The sequence below is a fragment of the Miniopterus schreibersii genome (genome assembly GCF_964146895.1).
Source record: "Miniopterus schreibersii genome assembly, chromosome: 1".
NCBI classification, from domain to species: domain Eukaryota; kingdom Metazoa; phylum Chordata; class Mammalia; order Chiroptera; family Miniopteridae; genus Miniopterus; species Miniopterus schreibersii.
In genome coordinates this window covers 148,625,519-148,646,182 of record NC_138101.1, presented here as the reverse complement: position 1 = coordinate 148,646,182, position 20,664 = coordinate 148,625,519, and the positions used below count along the sequence as shown (strand labels likewise).

Here is a 20,664-nt window from a genome sequence, read left to right as displayed (position 1 = left end):
TCATTATCATGCTTGATGGATATATTAAGTGTGGACCAAGCTATTCCACTGAAGGCAAAGAGAAATTCCTGTAGGTGCAGATACTGGAAAGAGGAAACCCAGCTCTGAGTTTATGTTTCAAGGAAAATAATGTAGAGCTGTCCAAGTGTTATTATTTGAAAAAAGGGCACATTTTAATACTTTTATTTTGCTGATAGTTTTTAGAGTTTACTATCAAAATACTGACAAACTAATAATTATATTGTGGATCCTGACAAAGAATATACCTGCAACTGTTTCTAAACAGGAGCCTCTCCCATAAACCGCACCTCAGAAAGCAGCCTGCCCTGAACTGCCTGCCTGCACCGTGTTCTTGCCACCTGAGCCAGCCCTTATAAAGAAATTCTTGGAATTATATTTCAACCAATAGGACTGGGGCTTTCCTGGTCCAATCAGAGCTGCACAGCTGTAACTGACCAATCAGAGCAGCTCCATTCTGACCAATCAAGACAGTGCTTTTTTGACCAATCCAACTGCGGGGATTTGGAGTACTTATTTGCATGAGGACAGGCCAGTCAGGGACCAGGGGAGGGGGCTACTCTCTATAAAAGCCTGCTCCTGGCTGGCTTGGGGAGTGCTGCTCTCCCTTCCCACCAGGCAGACTGTTCCCAGCTGGAGCTGAACCAGCAAAGAAGCCTCGCTGGAGCCAGTCAAAGCAGAGCAGGAAGAGCCCACTGGCACAGAGCAGGCCAATGCAAGTGGCGCAGACTGGAGCAGGGCAGAGCCACCTGGCCCCAGGGCCACCTCCCCCCAGGGCTGCCTCACAAGCGTGCCTTTCCACAGCCGTGCTGCTTCGTAATTGAGCTCTAACACCATTGAGCTGTTCCACAACCGTGCTGTTCTCACAGCCGTGCTGCATCACAGCTGAGCTGTTTGAACTGAGGAAAGTTTCTTCCTCAACACACCCCAAGTTGGGCATTCCTGTTGGCATTGAATTGATGCCAAGAACTATTGCTTGACAATATGTTGTTATATATTAGAGGGTCCCCCCCCCCAACTGAATATTTTGATATAATTTCCAAGTTACAGAAAAATTCAGGGATAGTGCATGGAAATCCCAGGTTAATCAACTGTTTATGTTCTGCTCCATTTCACTTATTCTCTTTCTCTATGTCTATATCTATCTACATCTTTCTTTCTCTCCTTTTTTCTTTTATGTGTTTGCTTTCTACCTACCTACCTAATATACTCTCTCATACACTGTACGATTTTTGAAATCAGGAGATTTAACATTGATACCATACATCTAATCCACTAACCATTTTCAGTTGTCCCACTAAGACACTCGAGTCTTTAAGAAAATATAATTGTTATAGACATCATGTTTGTTTCCATTTTAACATGACCCTCTTTAAGATAAATTAAATCTAAAATACCTCTTAAGAAGGGGGAGAAGATACATCCCTGAATAAGAACCCATCATTATTTTGTGATTTCTGGAAGTGGGTTCCAGGAAGGACTCAGGACTGACATGCCGTGAGGGACTGAGTGCTGCTGAAGGGCCTCCTTCGGATTCCCGCCAGAGACCTTTGGTTGCACACGTTCTTGGCACGCTCATTGTTCTCACGACTACCCATCAGCTCTTTATGAATAAGTTAATAAACATATGGACTAGTACTGTGACCCTTTATTTATTTATTACCTTTTAAACGTTTTTATTGGTTTCAAAGAGAGAGGAAGGGTGAGGGATAGAGAGAGAGAAACTGACTGGCTGCCTCCTGCTCACCCCCAACTGGGGATCAAGCCAGCAACCCGGGCACGTGCCGTGACTGGGAATCGAACCGGTGACCTCTTGGTTCATGGATTGATGCTCAATCACTGAACCACACCGGCCAGGCAGACACCTTTTCATTTTTTTTTTAATTATAAGGGTTCTCGATAGTCATCTATTTAAATTGTTCCCAATTATAATTGAGAAACTGGGGACCCAGGTGTGTGTAGTGACTGTTGCAAAGTCCTGCAGCTCATTGGTGGCAGGTCTGGGACAAAGGCCAGGTGCAGTCTCTCAGTTCCTTTTAAGTGAGCTGTGCTAGAGCGACTGCTGGGAATGAACAAGTTCGCGTCTCCCAAAAGAAGCTACTGGACACAAATCCCTTCAGGTTCTTCCTTCTGGAGTACACTAACCAGTCAGAACACCATGAACATTATACGAGATAATGATTCTCTCATTCGAGACCTGAGATGAGGCTTCGGTGCCAAACTCCTTTTTGAAAGCATTTGTGGCAGGAGATAAAAGGACTTGAAGACCATGATTAGAAAACTTACACAGATAATTTATTGACCAGAAAACCAAGTAACCATAAGGCCTATCCTGAAGGCTTTGTCTTTAAATCTGTTGTACCTCAAAGACACTTAAAGTTCTTATAAATTAAAGCATTAGAACATCAAACATCCACAATGTTCTAACACGAGTGATAAGTTACTTACGCAATTTTCTCTTCTTCAATGCGGTTAACCTTCCCTCCGACATAGATTCTTAACTTACAATCTTTCCATTTTTTTCTGAGAGTCAAGATATAGGGAATAAGGAGTGTTAACCCTGAAAAAAAGAGTAAATTATGACAGAAAAGATGAGTATCTCTCACGGAAAGGAAATGAATGGCTTTACATTATTTTTCATCCCCACATTCACAGCTCCTAAATAATTTAAAGTCTTTGGAGAACACAGACATGTTATTCTCTAACTGGTATCTTTTTCATATACCTTCCCATGCTGTTTGTTAAATTTATCAACACAGAAATTCTGCTCCCTAGTGTATATTCCAGAAAACGTTACCTCCATCATCAAACAGCCACCAAACATCAATCGTGCCTTTTCCTTGCTTCTTCTTAAATTGGGTGCTGGCTTCCACCAGTTTCTGGTTAAACTCCCCGACGTGCATGGACTGGATCGTGCATGGACTGCTCTCTGTAATGAGAGAAAAAACGGCATGTCCATTTGTCTTTTGAGGAAAGAAACAAAATAACTTTCCAATAAATCTATTCAGGAAAATAGAAGAAGGGTCATGAATTTCTAAGTGTTTTTTTTTGTTTTTGTTTTTTAATACTTATAGGTAAATAGTGAGCTCTTTTCTCCTAAAAGGCATGATAAAGGTCCAATCCCACAGTAATTTATATCACCTTCAGCAGTTCAGAAATTGTCAATATTGGTTTTATGATTATAGTTTTCATTGTGGATTATTTTCAGGTCCTTTGTAATTGGTCTCAGAGTGGAATTATTACTTAGACATATAACAATGCTAAATTACCTGAAAAAAATTCTGGTTTTTTCCAAATTTCACATGTAACTCAATCATATTTTTAGATTTACTTGAAAGTAAAACATGTGGTGATCAGTTTTCTGGAAATAAGCAGTTAAGTCAGACGTAATTCATTCACTCGAGTGCAACCTTGGTGTTTATTCCACGAATGCCTGGACCAGAAAGGTGGCCAGGGATGCTGTGCACCTTGACCTCGTATGACCCTTTGGTCCTAATGTCAGCCTGCTTTCTCCTCTGTTTTCTTTTCAAGGAGTCTTGGGATGCTAGGATAAAGCCAGTTGAGCTATTTGAATTTCTGTGAATGAGATGAAAAAGCCAGAAAATACGGAAAGATAAAATTCCTTTACTTGAGTTATAATTAAGGGTGCACATAAAATACTTTAAAAAAATTTAATGTAATTTCCAATCGAACATGGACACAATGAAAGTGTTCCAGGGAACTAGGCCAGTGTTTGAATTGGATCCTTGTTTCCATTTGCCAGTAGGGGTTTCTTTGTTACACTGTATATATTATTTCATATTTCCATGTCTTTCAAAGTTGTGACTTTATTGCTTATTTCAAAGAGATGGTGTCACCGTAGTGCTTAGAGGAGAGCTGACAGCCGCTCAGAGCTTCCTCTCTGATCTAAGAGGTTCTAAAGATCCTTTGTTCTGTCTTTTTCTGTTTTCATGTTTTGGGCCTGTCCATTCTGAAGCAATTAGCTTATATTGTTTTTATCTCCCTAGGACTGCTGAGGGAGAAAGTAAATGCATTTACAAAATGGACCAGATTCTGCTCCCACTTACGTGCACATCAAAGTATCCAGAGGACTCAAGTATGAGCACCTGGAGGTAGAGTTGGTCTTGATCTAGAACTCAAAAGAGTTGTTAACCAACAAAAGCCCAGAGCAGTGAGAGGGCCTATGTTAGAGCTGTGTCTGAAATTTTAGGTGTTGGATATAAAACATAACATTATTTTGCTTTTCCAAACAATAAGACATGTTGACTTTCAGAATAGTACATTTTTGCCAAAAGTATTGAGATGCAGAAACAGGTTTCCAGAATAAATAACAAGTTCCCTTTCATTAATATGTACTTTAATGCTTCCCTCCTCCCCATCAGCTAATGAATAGTGTTGGACTACGACTTCTGAATTTTCCTTTGCTTTTCCAGACTGTGCTATTGAATAGAGCAGATTTAGTGGATAGTTAACTCTTCCCACAAATAAACCAAGTATTTGGAAAGGAAAAAAGATAGTAATCAGCATCCTGATAGTCTTATTCTAATATTTACACCTTTAAAGTCCTGATATACTACCAACTTTAGATCTAAATACTTAATTTTCCTAGAAAATGGCATTTTAAGGGTGACAATACATATTTGGCTCTTTTAATAGCCCATGTAATATTCCAGGTACCCAAGGGTACCTCTAGTATTTGAAGGGGTATATAATATATATGTTATATACAAGTTAAATTTCATCCTTTGGCTATAGCAGGAAAACAAGGAAGCAAAAACCAAACCTTTTCCAGGGTAAGAGATAGCCTCTTCAACAGATTGGATTCTGTCAGCCTAGCCCAGAAGCCTGCTAAATCTCAGTTAAAACGCCAGTTAATGACTTCAGTAATTATAGGATTATTTGTGGACAGAAATAAATATTAACATTCTAATTTTCTACCAGCAGAGGTCGCTGTGGACCTCATTAACCTCACACTCCAGTGTTTCTGGAAAGAGCAATTTTCAAAAAAAAAAAAAAAAAAAAAATCAGATGTTTGATTCATCTCTTTATAAAACTTAAAGCAAGATTTCTCATTTTCCAGTTCCCTGTTCCCGGGATGTATACCTGATATTCAGATATAAGTGTACTACTCAGCCAAAATCTACAGCTCATTAGTATCAATAAAGTTGCAAGTCCAGAATTCTGGTTTGTTACTAAGATGTGTTTTTGAAATTGGATTTCCAGCTGGATTTCTTCTGAAATGTCTGCAAGGGGCGTGTGTGTGTGTGTGTGTGTGTGTGTGCACGCACACGCGGGGGATGTAGATAAACCGGTTTAGGTATTGGTTTTTAACTCTATATCCCCTTTCCACCTTAACTAAGCAATTTCTATTTTATGCCACCCAATCTGCTTCCAAACCAAGTATTATTATTTCAAAAGAATGTTTTTACAGTAAGATGGTACCAAGAAAGGGCTTAGCATTGCTGATAAATGACAGCAGCTTTGACTTTTCTACCTTCTCGAAAGAGATGTCTTCAGTCCTTCCTTGATGCCCCTAACATCTTAGAAGCTGACTTTTCACCCCTACAGACACTCGAGTCTGTGGGGGGGCAGTTCACCTTATAGTAGTACTTATACATTTAAAAGTACTTACCTTTTTTAGAACTTGGCTTAGTAATGTTCAACTTGCCAGCTTTTTTAAACAAGCCTCGGATGCCGCCACCCCCCTCTTCACTTTCATTGTCTTTGATGGTGGCTTCCAAAGCCAGCCTCTCCTGTTCTAATTTCTCCAATTCATCTGGTGAGAGAAGACAAGCTCACTTACCAAACTCAGAGAGACAAAGGCTTTAGGAACAGTCTTATAAACTCTTTTAATATTAAGAAATAGTGTATCTGCAATGAAACAAACATTATATGATTTTTTTCTGAATTATTATTAAAAAGTAATGCGTGTCAGTAAATTAAGAAAATAATAACTACCGAGAAAAATAGCTCTATGTGTTAATTATAATGTATGAAGTCACTAGGTTTTTATTTGTAAGGGCTGTTTAATGCCATCTTTATTCACTTCGGCAAAAACCTCAAAGCCAGATCCACTGTACATAAGATCTTATGCCCCGAAAGCCACTTATTTACTGACCTGAGCTACTGGGTGAGATATTTTACTGGTGGAAGTGACAAAATGACAGAAGCATCCTGGGTATATACCAGGCACACAACGATGCCTCCAGAACTGACAGCTAAACCCAAGGAGCGAGAATTAAGGAAAGATAACCATAAACTTTATGGGGCTCTCAGTACAAATTACAGTGAAAAATGCCCACCAACAATCCTTCCCGATGAGCAAAATACTTTCTGGAGTGGCCCAAGCGAAAGAAGCAAAAGCTGAGATGTCCGCGTGCCTGCCTGAGTTTGAATTACTGAAAAGGGTCCCCGGCGCTCGAGTCCGGAGTCAGGGTCGGGCTGCGCAGTTTCCTGTCCGTGGTTCAGGCCCACCATCCAAACTTTGATGCTGTGTCTGGCTGCCTTTTATCTTTTTGGATTTCGACTGTGACAAAAAATTCCTAGCTGCTGTGTAATGCATTGCATCATTCTCTGACCTCAGCCTGCACTGGATCCGGGTAAATAAAGACTTTAAAAGCAGTCGTGCGACAGTGCTAAAGAGTGGCGGGCATTCTCTCTTCCAGTGAGCACGGTGGCCTTCTTGTCAGATCCCTTCATCTTGTCTGCTGAGAACAGAGCCTTAGAAAATGAGCGATGTTCCGAGACGGAGAGAGGAAAACCTAGATTCAACGTTACGAAACACCGGTAGGGCTTCTGTAAATGTCAGCCCTCGGAGCCAGTTGCCTTATCTATCTGGGAAGCAAAGCTACACAAACTCTAGATTTATCAATTATGCACTAACTAAATCTGTCAGGACAGTCACATCCCTAGACGGTGCTGTTATTCAGCTGCACAGAATTGTCTGGCCCCTTTCCAGGTCTCAGCAATTAATCTTTTGCCAGTGACATGAGATTTAAGGTCAAATCACCCATGTGATTTCCCCAAAGCTTCAAAGGTTCTCAAGATCAGCAGCTATAGGAAATCTGAGAAATTAGACTGATGGTATTAAAGCTCAGGCAGGAGTTGCTTACCCCTGACTTTTGAAAGGTGAACACAAGCTGCATTGCCCCGGGGGTCGTGACCGATTACAGCTCTGAGGCTGGCATTATGTGACATTAAGCAAGTCATTGACTTTCCCTCTGCCTCTGATTTCCTATCTGCGAAATGGAAAATCATAACCTTCCCCGTTCCCTAGCATTGCAAAAAAAATAAACAACAGTCCCTGCCTAGTGCTTCGGAGCTCCTTAAAGAGCAAAGCGACCAGTGCATCCTATAGGCTGCGTTTCTATGCAACTCCTGGGCATTTGTGCAAAGCAAACTGAGTGTGTTGGAAAGCCTGGGGGTTGTTTTAGCAGTTACTGTTTATTACACACTTTCTAGGTGCTGGGGACTGTGCTGTATGTTATTCCTTAGCAATAACTCTGAGACAGTTACTATGACTATCCTCATTTTGTGGATGAAGACAGTGAGGCTCAGAAAGGTTGAGTAATGTGTCTGATATCACCCAGCAAGTAACAGGGTCCAGCTACGAAGAGGCCTGCTCGATTCCAAATCCTGCATGCTTCCAACTGAGAAGACCTTTCGCTTTTGGCTTGTTACTGTTATTTCAGAGTTGTCCTATTAACCTCCAACTCTTCCTCATCAGGGGAACCTGAACCCTCTCAGGCACATGGTAGAATGCCAAGTTAATTCTCCCAAACTACAGCCCCTCGAACATATCATTGTGAAGGGAGGACCCTAAAGATATAGGTTCAGATCGCAGGCTGCCCGGAGCAGCCACATCAGCCACATCTGGATCTGGGTGACAGCCCCCCAGCTATCACCCACATTCGGGGTGCTGCAGGGCAGCTGTGGAGTAACTGCTCTTTGCAGTCATCTGGAAGGTGCCCATTTGTGAGCCTCTTTGGGGGCGACTTCAAGGAGAGTTGGGGAGCGGGTTCCTTTGTTTTCCATTTTTGGCCGGCTCCAGCACAACCTGAGATTAGCCACTAGCTGGCATGGCCTTTGTCTAGTTTGGACAAAGGAGAAGAGAAGACCAACCCCCCTCTGTGGCAGAGGCAGCCGGCTGCGTGCTCCAGGGGTTTGCTTGAAGGGGGGTACGGAGCCCACCCTGGACGGAGCAAACGGCAGGCTCCCGACTGACAGACAGAACCAGGCTCTGCTGAATGAGGCAGATTCCGCAGTTCCCTCAAAGACCCTGGAGACGGAGTCCACCGTAAAGGCCAAACCCCGCTTGCTCGGACATCTGGAATTTTTGGATCTGCAAAGTGGTATGATCCTCGGCACAGTGATTTCACAAGTTCTTATTAGAGTTAATTCTTAATTATTCACTTTGTAGGTGATCTAAGGCCTCCTTCGGCTCACTCCCTCTTTTTCTCATTTCGGCGTTAAGGAGCACTGGTGCTGTGAGGCTCTGTTCCGAGCTGCCTGCCTGGTGTACCGCTTGCCTCTGTTTGCTTAAGAAATTAAGAGCAGAATTGTCAAAACATTACTTTCAACGGGAGTGCTGGCTAGCCGGCCACTAGGCGCAAGGCGGGTGAGCCAAGGTGGAGTGAATGGACAGATATAAACTGAGCCCCACAACACTGACAATGAAAATGACTCATTTCATCACCGCCACCACCACCACTGCTCTCTTTGTGATTTTCAGGATTTACAAAGCCCTTTCCACATCGTATCTTATTTGATCCCAACACCAATGCTGGGATGCAGGCAGGGCTAGTAATAGTCTCCCCATTTTAATGTAAAGGAAACTTGGGTTCAGACAGTCGAAATGATGTGTCCACAGTTGCACAGCTGGGGACCCAAGCTTTCTGCTTCCGTTCTGGTGTTCGTGCCTCTTTATTACCGTTCCTCAGTGATGTGCTCTGACTGCCAATATCTGCCTATTGAAGGAATACACAATCTGCATTTTTTTTTTTTTAAGAAACCACCCCAAAATTTCCCAATCAGAGAAATTTACATAACTCTCTACATTTCCATAATACTCTGCTTCTGCCTTTATTTCAGTAACTATCACTGTGGGACCTAGAATAGAGTTTTAAGATACATGTGTATTTTACCCCCACTAGACTATAAACACTTGGCAGCCATGTTATCTTTTAATGCAAAATAATAAATCTGTAAGGTAGGTACCATAATGATTCCAATTTGAAAATGTGAAGTGAAACACAGAGAGGACCAAAATTTGGCTAAGGTTACACAGCCAAAAAGGGTCAAACCGGAATTTGAACCCGGGCCTGTCAGATTCCAAAGCCTGTGTATAGACTTCACATAGTCCCTCTCACATTCTTAGTTGAGCTCACACCATAATGAATACTCAAGAACAGTCTGCTGAAATGAAAGAACAGGTCCATGCTTGTTAATACAATTCAAAACATTTGAAAGTATTTTCTCTATAAAGGGAAAAAAATGAATGAACAGTTCTCAGGGATGGGGTGTGTGTAATGTGTGTGTGCGTAGGGGGTAGGTACAAAAGACGATGCTTGAGAGAAGTGGAGTTACTGCTTTATACAGAGGAATAAAAAGAGGAGCCAGCAGGGCCTGGGGGTATAAGCCAGGCTGGAATGTACAGAAGGAAGGACAGGTGAGACTCATCGGAAGAGAGAGATAAGGAAAGGGGTCCTTTCCCTGGAAAGGGCCACCCCCTGAGCATCAGGTGGGAATTTTAATCTCCCATGTTAGAAAATTCCACACTCCGTCATAATTTGCCACAATACTAGAGAGAGAGAGTAAAACCCTGCTCTTCTCTCATTCCAAGATTAAGAGAATCCCAGAGATTGGGTGGAAAAATTTAGGCTTTAGGGTCTCTCTGTTGAGTGGGTTTCTAACCTATTGTTCGTACAGAGCCCCAAACAGTTCTCACAGTAAAAACAGAGAGTGAATCCTGAGCCCCATCTTCATGGAAACGCCAGATCACTTGAGTAGTAGTTACTCTACCTTCAAGTGGTTTATAAATTGATTGTATGGTAACCAACTGGAGTGACCATATTTTGAAATTCAATTTTATTGCCAAGATTGCCTCCAATGTTCTATCCTCAGTCTTTTTTTTTTTTTTTTTTTTAAGATGTCTTTTAGAAATAGGCAGGAGTCTACTCACTACAATTCCCTTTGAATCTTAAGGAGAGAGAGTAGGCAATTATCTCATAAAAGGGAGAACAGGGAAACCCCCTGAGGAATGGCTTCCCCTCCCACCTCACAGCATCCTTCTCCATTAATTATTAAGTTATGCTTCTTTCCTTGGTCAATCAACTCAAAGCTGTAAATGCTCACATGAATCAACGTGCCACAGCCCGGTGAAGTCTAGCCGAACTGAAGGCAGGAAGCAATCCTGCAGTGGTCACCTTCCAGTCAAGTTATTATTTACCACCCTGCCATCTGTCTTTATTTTGCTAAGCCACTTCCTCAGACACAGCAGAATCCCTGTGCTCTGAGATGGTCATAAATCGTGCAGCTCTTACATGGAACACTTGACCGCAATATATTGCAAAGCACGTGTCATCACTTTAGTTCCTACCAGAATAATTTGGACTCTTTGTTGAAGTTGGCAAACTTGCTAAATACCCCTGGGAAGTGAACAACATGAAATACCATTTTTTTGTGTGTGTTGTCGGGTAATAAATTAATTTATTAGGAGACACTATCAGCCACCAGTATTGGATGAGTTGCTGCAGTATACAAGTTAGAGTGTCATGAGCATCGATCTTACTTCTAGAAAAAGTTATTTCACATAAGCCAGTGACACAGGATAGAAATAGTTGTCATTAGCTAGCAAATTACCTATAAAGCTGATTTCTATTCACTGCTTTATTAACTACAGTCTATGGACATTCAGGATTGCTAATATTTTCTTTAAATTATAATGTGTGATGACACCTTGGCGCCTGTGTTGGAAAAGCTATGGTGATAATCATTAACGTAGTGTAATGCAATACTTAAGATTTATCAGGCTCTTATTAAGCCTTATATTACAGTATAATATAATGAAACACAAGCTTATTTCTTCCAATTCAAAATCTAATACAAGGGTTGTGTCATAAATTACATAAACTTCAAAACAATGCATGGAAATGTGGAGTAAAGTTAATTTCTATCATTATGCTGTTGTTTTTCTGCATGTTCTTCATGTATTTGTGTAACATTTTTTGTTTACCCTAGATAATTGCTACTTATAATTATTTTATTAGCATCCAACTGTATTTTCCCTTTCTTGACTAAGAAGCAGAAATATTTCAAACATCAAAGTTGATATAAATCAGATACATCCCTTGGGAAATTAAAAGGGGATGCAGTTCACTGCTGGGATTCTTTCAGAAATACTACATACAGAATGAGCTTCTGTATTGCTTTATAGAACTAAATTGATGGTGCATTTTGGCGGGTGGAGCAGTGAGGGTGGGAGCCATATATTTTCAGCGACATCACATCTTTCAGCTTTAAGAGACCAACATAACATGCGAAGCAAATATGTAATCTAAATACAATCATATTTTGTATTCTCATTGGTTAGATGGAAAAACATTAAGCACAAAAGGCAGATAAAATTAGAGTAAAATATAGAAATTTAGCAACACAACAGGTCTCTTCACATTAGGTTCTTATAGTTGTCCTCAATGCCATGTCTATCTTACCACAGACAGGCAGCCCCTATGTTGGGCTTTTGAAGGAATAGGTGGAAATAGCTTTGTTCCATTCCCATATCTCAGATTTTACCAGTGCTTCACATTATGTAAATCACTGTTGCTTCTAGTTTTCCTTTTAAAAAGGTAGAACAGTGCTTCAGACAGACAAATGTTTGAGTCTCAGCTCTACCAACTACAAGCCCGGTGAATCGTGGGCCAGCCTCACATTCATTAGTTGTAAGATGGGGCCAATGATTGTACTTTCCTCATAGGATAGTGAGGATGATAAATGTTGTAATACATGTGAACATGAACTATAATACATGGTACGTAGTAAATATTCAGAATGTTAGCTGTTGTTGCTACTAGCGTATTAAGTTCAACTAGGAAGGAATATATAAACTAATCATGAATACTGAACACTGAGAGGGAATTAGTGTGTCTGGTCTGTAAATGTACGAGGGCCATATAAAGAGAAAGTGGACATGAAACAGGCAGAAAGGGAGACCGGAGGTACCAAAGATAACCTTCATGCTACAATTTTGCATAAGATGCACTCTATTCTCAGTTTTTTAAAGCTCTTGGTATATAATCATAGAGGATACATATCAGATAGTGGTTCTCTACCCTGTGCAAACTCATGGCCCCTAGTTTCTTTTTTCTTCCCTCTTCCAACGCACCAGAACGGTTACATCAGAAAATCCACCTCATCCACTCACATTTCCGTCTGTTGTGATGGAGACAATCATGAAATGGTCAGATAGCAGCTGGACCCATCGGGAATCAGTGCCCTGAAATCCTTCGCAGGCTCTTCCTTTCTGCTGGACCTACCTTGCAAACCCTGATCCTCTTATACTCTGGAGGCCAAATGCTGCTAGAGAACTAGAGAAATTGCTCCAACTTCAAAAAAGAAAAAAAAAAAAAGAATGGAGGCTACTGTGCACAATCCTCCTCAATTTATCCCTCCACTCTTCCAAAACCACACACCTCATCTCGTCATCACGCTTCACCTCTTTTGCTCTAATTTTAGAAGATGAAGCATTTTTCTTCTGTTTCAAGCCAACTCTTCCATCCCTTCTCTTCCCTTGATTCCTCCTGTTCCTCCAGGGTCTTACTCCATGGCTCACCCCTTTTTTACCTTTTAGCTTCCAGCTCTCCCACTTCCTTGGGCCCATATTCTCAGTCGGAAACCACGGGCCTCTCTCCCATTCTAAGGTCTCCAGGCCTCCCTGCAGGAAACCTCTCCAGCCTCATTCCTCTCCTCAGCATCTAAACTCCTCAGGATGGTTGGCCACACCCATGGTCTCCGCTCCATCATCTCCTGGTCTCTCTGCAGCCCACTGTAATCTTGATTCCGTCAACACTGGTCTACAGGAATTACTCTCACTAAGGTTATCTGTGCTGTGTCAATTACATTTTATTCCCAAATCTTTCTGGTATTTTCTGGTGTATTTAACAAAGTTGATGATTCTTTTCATTTTGAGCACTCTGTTACTGTGACACCACAGTCTTCTGGTTCGTTAGCCTTTCTGACAGCTCCTTTCCTGCCGCTTCTTCGGGGCCCTTTTCCTGTGCCTCGGGGCTCTCGACTACACACACTCTTTGTATTATATTTTCTGGTGTCATAGTTCCACCTTCACTGCGATGTCTTCCATATTAGTTTGGCAGGGCTGCCATAACACATACCACAGACTCACGGTTTAAGCAGCATACATTTCTCATGGTTCTGGAGACTAGAAGTCCTAGATCAAGGTTTGAGCACAGTTAGTTTCATTCTGACGCCTCTCTCCTTGGTTGTAGATGGTCCTCATGTCCTTTTCCTCTGTGCCTGTCTGTGTTCTAATGTCTTTTTATAAGGACATCAGTCCTATTGGATCAGGGCCCACCCTAATGATCTTATTTTACCTTACGTACCTCCTTAAAGGTCCTATCTCCAAATACAGTCACATCTGAGGTTAGGACTTTAATATATGAATTCTGGGGGGATACAATTTGGCCCATAATGTCACTTACAATTTGGCCCATAATATCACCTAAATCTGCACCTCCAGCTCACAATTCTACTTCAAGACCAGGACTATCAGCCTATTGGACATTTCCAGTAGAATTTCTCACAAGAGATTGTTTAAAACTGAACCAAGCATCCCTCCATTAAACCTACTCTTCTTGTGTTTCCCATTTCCTTTGGTAGAATCACCATTCAGTCAGCCAAGGAACCTGTGTTCACCCCTCCCTGTCCCATGCTCTGCACAGCCAGCCAGCCCTAAATGCTGCTCTTTGTACCTCCAAAGTACTTCTGTGTTTTTCCCTCCATCCCTAGCTCTAGTCCAGGCTGTCACCTTCTCTAGCTTTGATTAATATGAAAATCTTTTCTGATTTGTCTTTCTGTTTCCATCTATGGTCCTCACTAAGTCCAGGCCAATGTAACGGAAAGAATATGAGGCTGAAAACCTAAATTCAACCACATCACTCTCTCACTCAAATCTCCTTAATAGTTCCTCACCACTTTCAGAACATGATCCGCATGTTTTAATATGGCACATTAAGGCTTTTAAAATCAGGATCTGATACCAGCAGCCTTATATTTCACTCTTGTCCACTTCAACTTTTCATGGAACATTAATCTGCTGTTGGTTGCCCATCCGCCGCATTCTGCCCTATTCCCTTGTCTTCACACCTTGGCTGAGGCTCTCCTCTTTGCCAGGAATGCCAGTCTCCAAACTCTCTCCTTTTTTCCTTCCCCAACATTGCCTAGTTAACTCCTACTCATTCACTAGATCTCAACACAAAGGTAATTTCTTCCAGGAAGCCTTCTTGGGGTTAGATGCCTCTTCTCTTTCCCACAATACCCTACTCTTATACCCATTATCACACTAATCATATATTCATTTTCATTATGAGTCTTTAAGTCTGTTGAGGACACAGACTTTTGCTAGTCTTAGTGTACCCAGTACTGATACTTACATCATAGCTGCTACATAAGAAGTACCCCCAAAATCCTTTGTTTTAGTGCCACGTCATCAGTGGACTCTATTGTAAAGTTTAGTTAAAGAGATAAGTCATGGATTAGTGTCCCATCTTAATATTTCAGTGACTTTTTAGATGTGTTCTTTATTTTATGCACAAGAGTTTAAACTTTAAGACTAAACAAGTATGGTTGATCCTTGAGCAAAGCGGGTTTGAACTGCATGGGTCAATTGAACTGTGAGGTTCAGTTGAACTGCAGTCAATTGAACTGTGCAGGTCAATTTAAAAAATCCTGTATAAATGGGTCCACTATCCTCTATAGGGAAAAAGCAGAGTCACTCATTTGAATTAGTGATTTTGTCTCTGACTTAGATTAGTGATTCCTAGCATGATACATTCAGGCTCATTTCCATGTTGGTTGTAAACAAGATCATAGACTCTTAAAAACAAACTACATGGTTTTCCAAGGAAAGAATTAATCTTCATTTTTCTGAAACATCTTGCAGAAATTAATTCGGCAGGTTAATTTACTGAAGATGTTTATTTTCAGTGATGCTGGCTTTGTGGTTTTGTGGTAAGGAGAATAATTGATGACAGCCCTGGATTACTCAATATTTCTGGTTAGCAGGACAAAGGCCACCTGTGTTAGCAATGGGGAAAGCACAGGAAGTGTATAAGCCTCAGGTTTGCACAAGAACGTAAGCTCCACTGTTGTAGGGCTTTGTCCATAAGGTGCACTGGTCTATCCCCAGCACCTAGAACTCCATGCCGGCCATGGAGTAAGGGCTTAATAAATATTTGTTGGTTGAATAAAGAAAGTACATACCTTGCACCTGAAGAACCTGAGAGATGTCAAACCCTTGGCTGATTCTGACGATGACCACACCAATCTCAAAATCAAATGCATCGCTGAAAATAGAAACAAAGTGGTTAGTGATTTAAATGACTCTTTAATCCTCAAGCTTTGGACAAATATGAAACTTGCTTCTAGGATTTTAATGTAATTAAACTAAGAAAATTCACTTTCAAATACAACCAAGAGTTGATGGCTTTCTCTTAGTTTTTTCTCCCTTTATACCTTTAAAAAAAACATATTCTGAGTAAAGGTAACATTCATTTACTCTGGAACCAATTTATTCAAATATACTATCAACTAGAGTTTTGATTAAGAGCTTGTAACATACTTTTAAAAAATTGATTCTTTTTTAATATAAATAAAGCAATCACTGAAATGTTTAGAACAGAGGGTCTTCCAACTGCAAAAACCCTTGGAAATTATCAACCAAATCTCTTCACCCATTGAGGAGGAATCCTATAACATTTCTGAAAGTTCCTCTAAGGAACTTTGGACAGACCAATGGTGAATGTTCCTCTCAATGGTGAATGTTCCTCTTGACTTTGGACAGACCATTTGAAGCAACACTTTTTCGTGGCAACCCTATGCTGTTGAAGTTGGCTGTATGCCTTGTCTACACCCAACCCAATGGAATTAGGTAAACTAGACAGGAAAGAAAGGCTTTCTTTTATCTCCATTCTTGTAGAAGATTTTTTTTTTTGCCCATAAATATGGGGCAAAACAATTAGTACTTTGAGTTCATTTAAAATTTTCTCCTTGGGAGTTCCTTTGTTCAATCTTCTATGGATCTGGAGCCTAGGACCCTTTCCATTGGGTCACCCTCCCCCAGAAACAATGCAGTTTGTGATTAACTCACTATATATAAACAAGATTTCAATAGCCAAAGTAAACCTGAATTTTCAAATAATTATATAAAGATGTTCAGTATAATATGAATATTCATTTAAAATTCAAACCATAAGTGATCACTTAACAAAATAGATCCATTCTAATAAAAGTTGCCACAAAGTAAATTCCTGATAAATCTTGTTTCTAACTGTCCTAGATTATAAAAAGTAGACAGTGTGTTCCACAAAAAATATTTGGACTCTGTGTTAGGCAGAATAATTTCAGACCCCCAAAGACATCCACATTTTAACCCTTGGAAACTGTGAATATGTTACTTTACCTGGCAAAAGGGATTTTGCTTATGTGATTAGGTTAAGAACCTTGAGGTGAGGAGATCATCTTGGATTTTCTGGGTGGGACCAGTATAATCACCAGGGTCCTTGAGAGTGAAATTGGGGAGCTGAAGAAGAGGTTAGTGTAATGTGATATGATAAGGACTTTACCCATCAAGGGCTTTGAAGATGGAGGGAGAGGGCTATGAGCAATGAGCAGCCTCTAGACTTTAGAAAGGGAAGGCCATAAATGATCTCCTAGAGCCTCCAGAAGGTAATATAGCTCAGCCCACACCTTGACTTTAGCCCAGTAGTTAGTGTCGAATTTTTAACTCACACAACTGTAAGCTAATAAATTTGTGTTGTTTTAAGCTGCTAAGTTTGAGATAATTTGTTAATGCAGCCAACAAAACTAGTACAGATTCTAATTAAAATTAAACCATACTTAAGAATATTACAGGCATTTAAAATCTCTTATTCAAAGAAAAATGGTAAATTACTAAACTATTGTAAAAATATCCTTATGATTACAATAATACTGTGCTTTAAGTCATAAAATAAAACAAAATTAAAAAGTCAGAAAGAAAAACTCGTACAATATGGTTGTATGGTTGTCTTCCTTCTATATTGACCCTACTGCTATGGTAGTAAAGTTACTTAACTTTACCATGCTAGCTAAATTTTATACTAGTACAAATATGAGCCACCTAAACACTGAACTTTATTACCAAGAAGATCAATTATTAATTTGGTATGAAAGTTAGAGGTTTCCTCAGCTTAATATTACTATTGATTATTTTAGTTCCTTTGAATTTCTAGACTGTTTGGGGTGGTGGGAAGGTTAGGAGACGATTCCAGGTAATTTTCTATCAAATAATGGACTCTATGACTAAAGATTTACATATTTCTTCTTATATGCCCCACCCCTTATTGTTCCCAAAAGTAAAGATAAAATTTCTTTCCCCTTCAGCCCTTTTTCTCCCAAAGGTAAAGATGAAATTTACTGAAAAATCTCGATAACAGAGAGATCTAAATTCATTTCCAAGAACATCAGGTCACCAACTGACTGTGATTCTATACATATCAAAATGCCGTTTGCTGAGCCTGGCAAAATTCTAACCCTGACCACCTGGTTTAGGCTTAACCTACTTCACTTAGAGCGCCAGCAGGAGCCAGATGGCAGCACGTGGCATCCAGACTTTGGACTTCACAGGACACAGTTCAGGAGAATGCATTGAATGCATGGGTCTTCTATGTTAGGAAGACTAAGTGAATTTCTGTTTGGTCAGTAATGCATATAATTTCAGAAAATAAAAATTATTTTTTATGCTTCTTTTCAGCAGAACCAATATGAGGCTGCTTTTGTTATGTTGCCTAAATCTCCCCCAAATGATGATAAACGTGGTGCTCATTCTAGCAGGGGCCAGAGAACATAGCCTGGTGTGAGAAGCACTGAGTATGTGCTTGTTTTGATGGGTGAGGATTTCTTTCCTATGTATTTTGGACTTTTCAGACCTCTCAGGGCATGTTCTCTACCCTGTGGTATGAAATCATAGCAAAGCCAGGCCCGGGCCAAGGAAATCTTCCATTTTCAGAGCTGTTGATACAAAAAAGCCACAGCTAACATTGCATCCCTTGAGATGAATCTGGTTAAGTATTTTCAAGCCTGGAAGAAAGGATCGATTTTCTAGAATGGTCACTGAGGACATCCTGTGCCTCTCTATAGGTGTAGCATTGGTCTTCTCCTATGCAAAAGAAGGGACAAAGCCAGAAAATACATAAGACACATACATATATATGTCAGGAGGCAGCAAAACATGTGGTCAGGAGCTTAAACTTTGAATTCAGATGGCCCTGGGCAGAAATTCCAGGTCTGTCACTTACACACCTCTGTCGTTTTCTGCATGTTACTTAAATTTTGATGTCTATGTCTCTACTCATAAAATGGAACAGTAGTAGTACTTACTTAAAAGTCTTCTAGTGAGGAGTATATGGGGTAACTCATGTTAAGGACATTAGCCCGGTACCCACTCATCCTTCAATGACTCTCATTACCTTTATCCCAAGACTCTTCCAATACTGACATATCAGATGTCACATACCATTTAAAACTCACTTTCTGTGCATAACCCAACACTGCTACGTGGCAGAGGCAACTGGCACATGGGGCCCTCACATCAACAAAGGCAGATCTGAGGCTTTGGGCTGGTGACTACTTTCCCCAAGGCTCGGGAGAAGACAATGGCTGAACTGGGCACAGCAGCTAGTCCAAGATTCCAGTTGGTTTGAAAGAAAAAAATCCCTTTCTTACCTACTCGTCCTTTGCTTTTAACCTCATAAATAGATTTTAAGGTTGTAACTCTTAATATTGATCTTTTTCTTTGACACTGAATTTCCCCACGCTGTTTCCTCTGATACTATGATTCCCTCCAGTCCTATTATTTGCAGTGTTTTTCGGTTTGGGAAAGAATTCAGAGTACCAGGGGAATGTCCTCTTCTCAGGCAATTTAATCTAGTGTAACGGTGTCATGTACTGCCCTGGTTAGTGCTTTACAAACAGAAACACGTCTAGAAAGCCACCACTTACTGTATGATTCCCACGTAGTTTTCAATCTCTGTTAACTGAGCTTTCCTCCAGTTTCTTTTATATCCAATCACCAGAGTGTTTGGTTTCATTCTTCCTAAGCCCGAGGCCTAAACAGAGGAGATAAACACATGGGCAATCCTTACTATACCAGGCAGCCACCACGGCAAACGAAAAATAATGTCCGAAAGGGCACTGGAGGAATGTTCTGATGATTCTGAAGATTAGATTACATTTTAGTGCATGTCCTTCATGCTCATACCCAAGCATAAAATAGGAAGATTAGTTCTAAATCATCTCAGCCATAAATGGATTTTAGATGACAGAAATGTAGCTTTTCCAAATTAGCAGTCATTTGCATTTCTTCTGACACACTCATTAAAATGCTTCAATAATTTAAAATCAAGTGAGGGTTGGCTTAACTGTTGGCATGCGTGTTATAACTTAGTGGTTCACAGCTAATTTCCACCTGTTACAGCCATAATGTCATTCGCAATAAAAATCCGTGTTTGGAAAATTCTTATGTACAAAAATCACTGAAACTTCTACTTCCATTATTTATTGAAGAGTAACTGAGCTATGTTTCCAGAACCTAATTCTTTTATGTGACAGTATCATTAATAGCCATCTTCCATATCAGAAGTTTCATTCCCCCCTTTAGATGACAGCATATGACTTCCAGTTAATTAGATTTAACTCAGAAAATATTATTGAGCACCTATTAATTGCAGAGTACTATGTTAGGTGCTGTGGGACAGTGGTGAGGCATAGTCTTTGGCCTTAAGGAGCTTAGAACAAGGTGGAAGAAACAAGTGATACACAAATAATTTTAGTTCAAGTGCAAATGCAGCAGGAACTCATCTGGAAGCATAAAGAAAAAAACCTTGAATTCCAGTTGAAGATTCACGAATGGTTTCATGGGGGAGGTGGCATTTATCCTGGATTTTGTAGGTTGGTTAGACGTTGACAAGTAAAGATAAGGAGAGCAGTGGGAGCGAAGGAAGGACATTCTGGGTGATGACATAGTGAAAAAAATGACCAGAACAGGACATTTTAGAGAGGACCGTAGCAAGTAGAGATGACAGGCCTTGATGGAGGGTTCCTAAAATAAGCTTTGCATCCACATTTGGTGGATTGCTCTTAAAAATGTGCAGGTAACAGAATAGCTCTTTTGGCCCTAAGCAGATATATGGCAGTATGGTGCAGGCCTTTCCATGACTACAGTTTGGGGATGTGGTCACACATAACATAATTTCTTAGATGCAAAAGAGGCTTTATTCAAAATGGTATCATTGTCGATACCTCCCTTTGTTACCCCTCTGTTGTGCCCTTTGTCATGACCCTTCTAAACTCCACCCTTCTTTGAAGAAACTCGTG

The 20,664-nt window shown here is 40.5% G+C and overlaps 1 protein-coding gene across 3 annotated transcripts in view; it reads right to left on the bottom strand.

The window, feature by feature from the left end:
- Positions 1 to 20,664, bottom strand: part of SLC12A1 (solute carrier family 12 member 1) — an 82,931-nt gene that overhangs the window by 10,250 nt on the left and 52,017 nt on the right. For all 3 annotated transcript variants that reach the window (XM_081157975.1, XM_081157974.1, XM_081157976.1), the window contains exons 19-23: positions 19,291 to 19,397; positions 15,514 to 15,596; positions 5,651 to 5,794; positions 2,816 to 2,947; positions 2,467 to 2,578 (exon numbers count right to left, since the gene is read on the bottom strand). In XM_081157975.1, the coding sequence (XP_081014101.1) occupies positions 2,467 to 2,578; positions 2,816 to 2,947; positions 5,651 to 5,794; positions 15,514 to 15,596; positions 19,291 to 19,397 (578 nt within the window). The remainder of the gene's footprint in view (positions 1 to 2,466; positions 2,579 to 2,815; positions 2,948 to 5,650; positions 5,795 to 15,513; positions 15,597 to 19,290; positions 19,398 to 20,664) is intronic.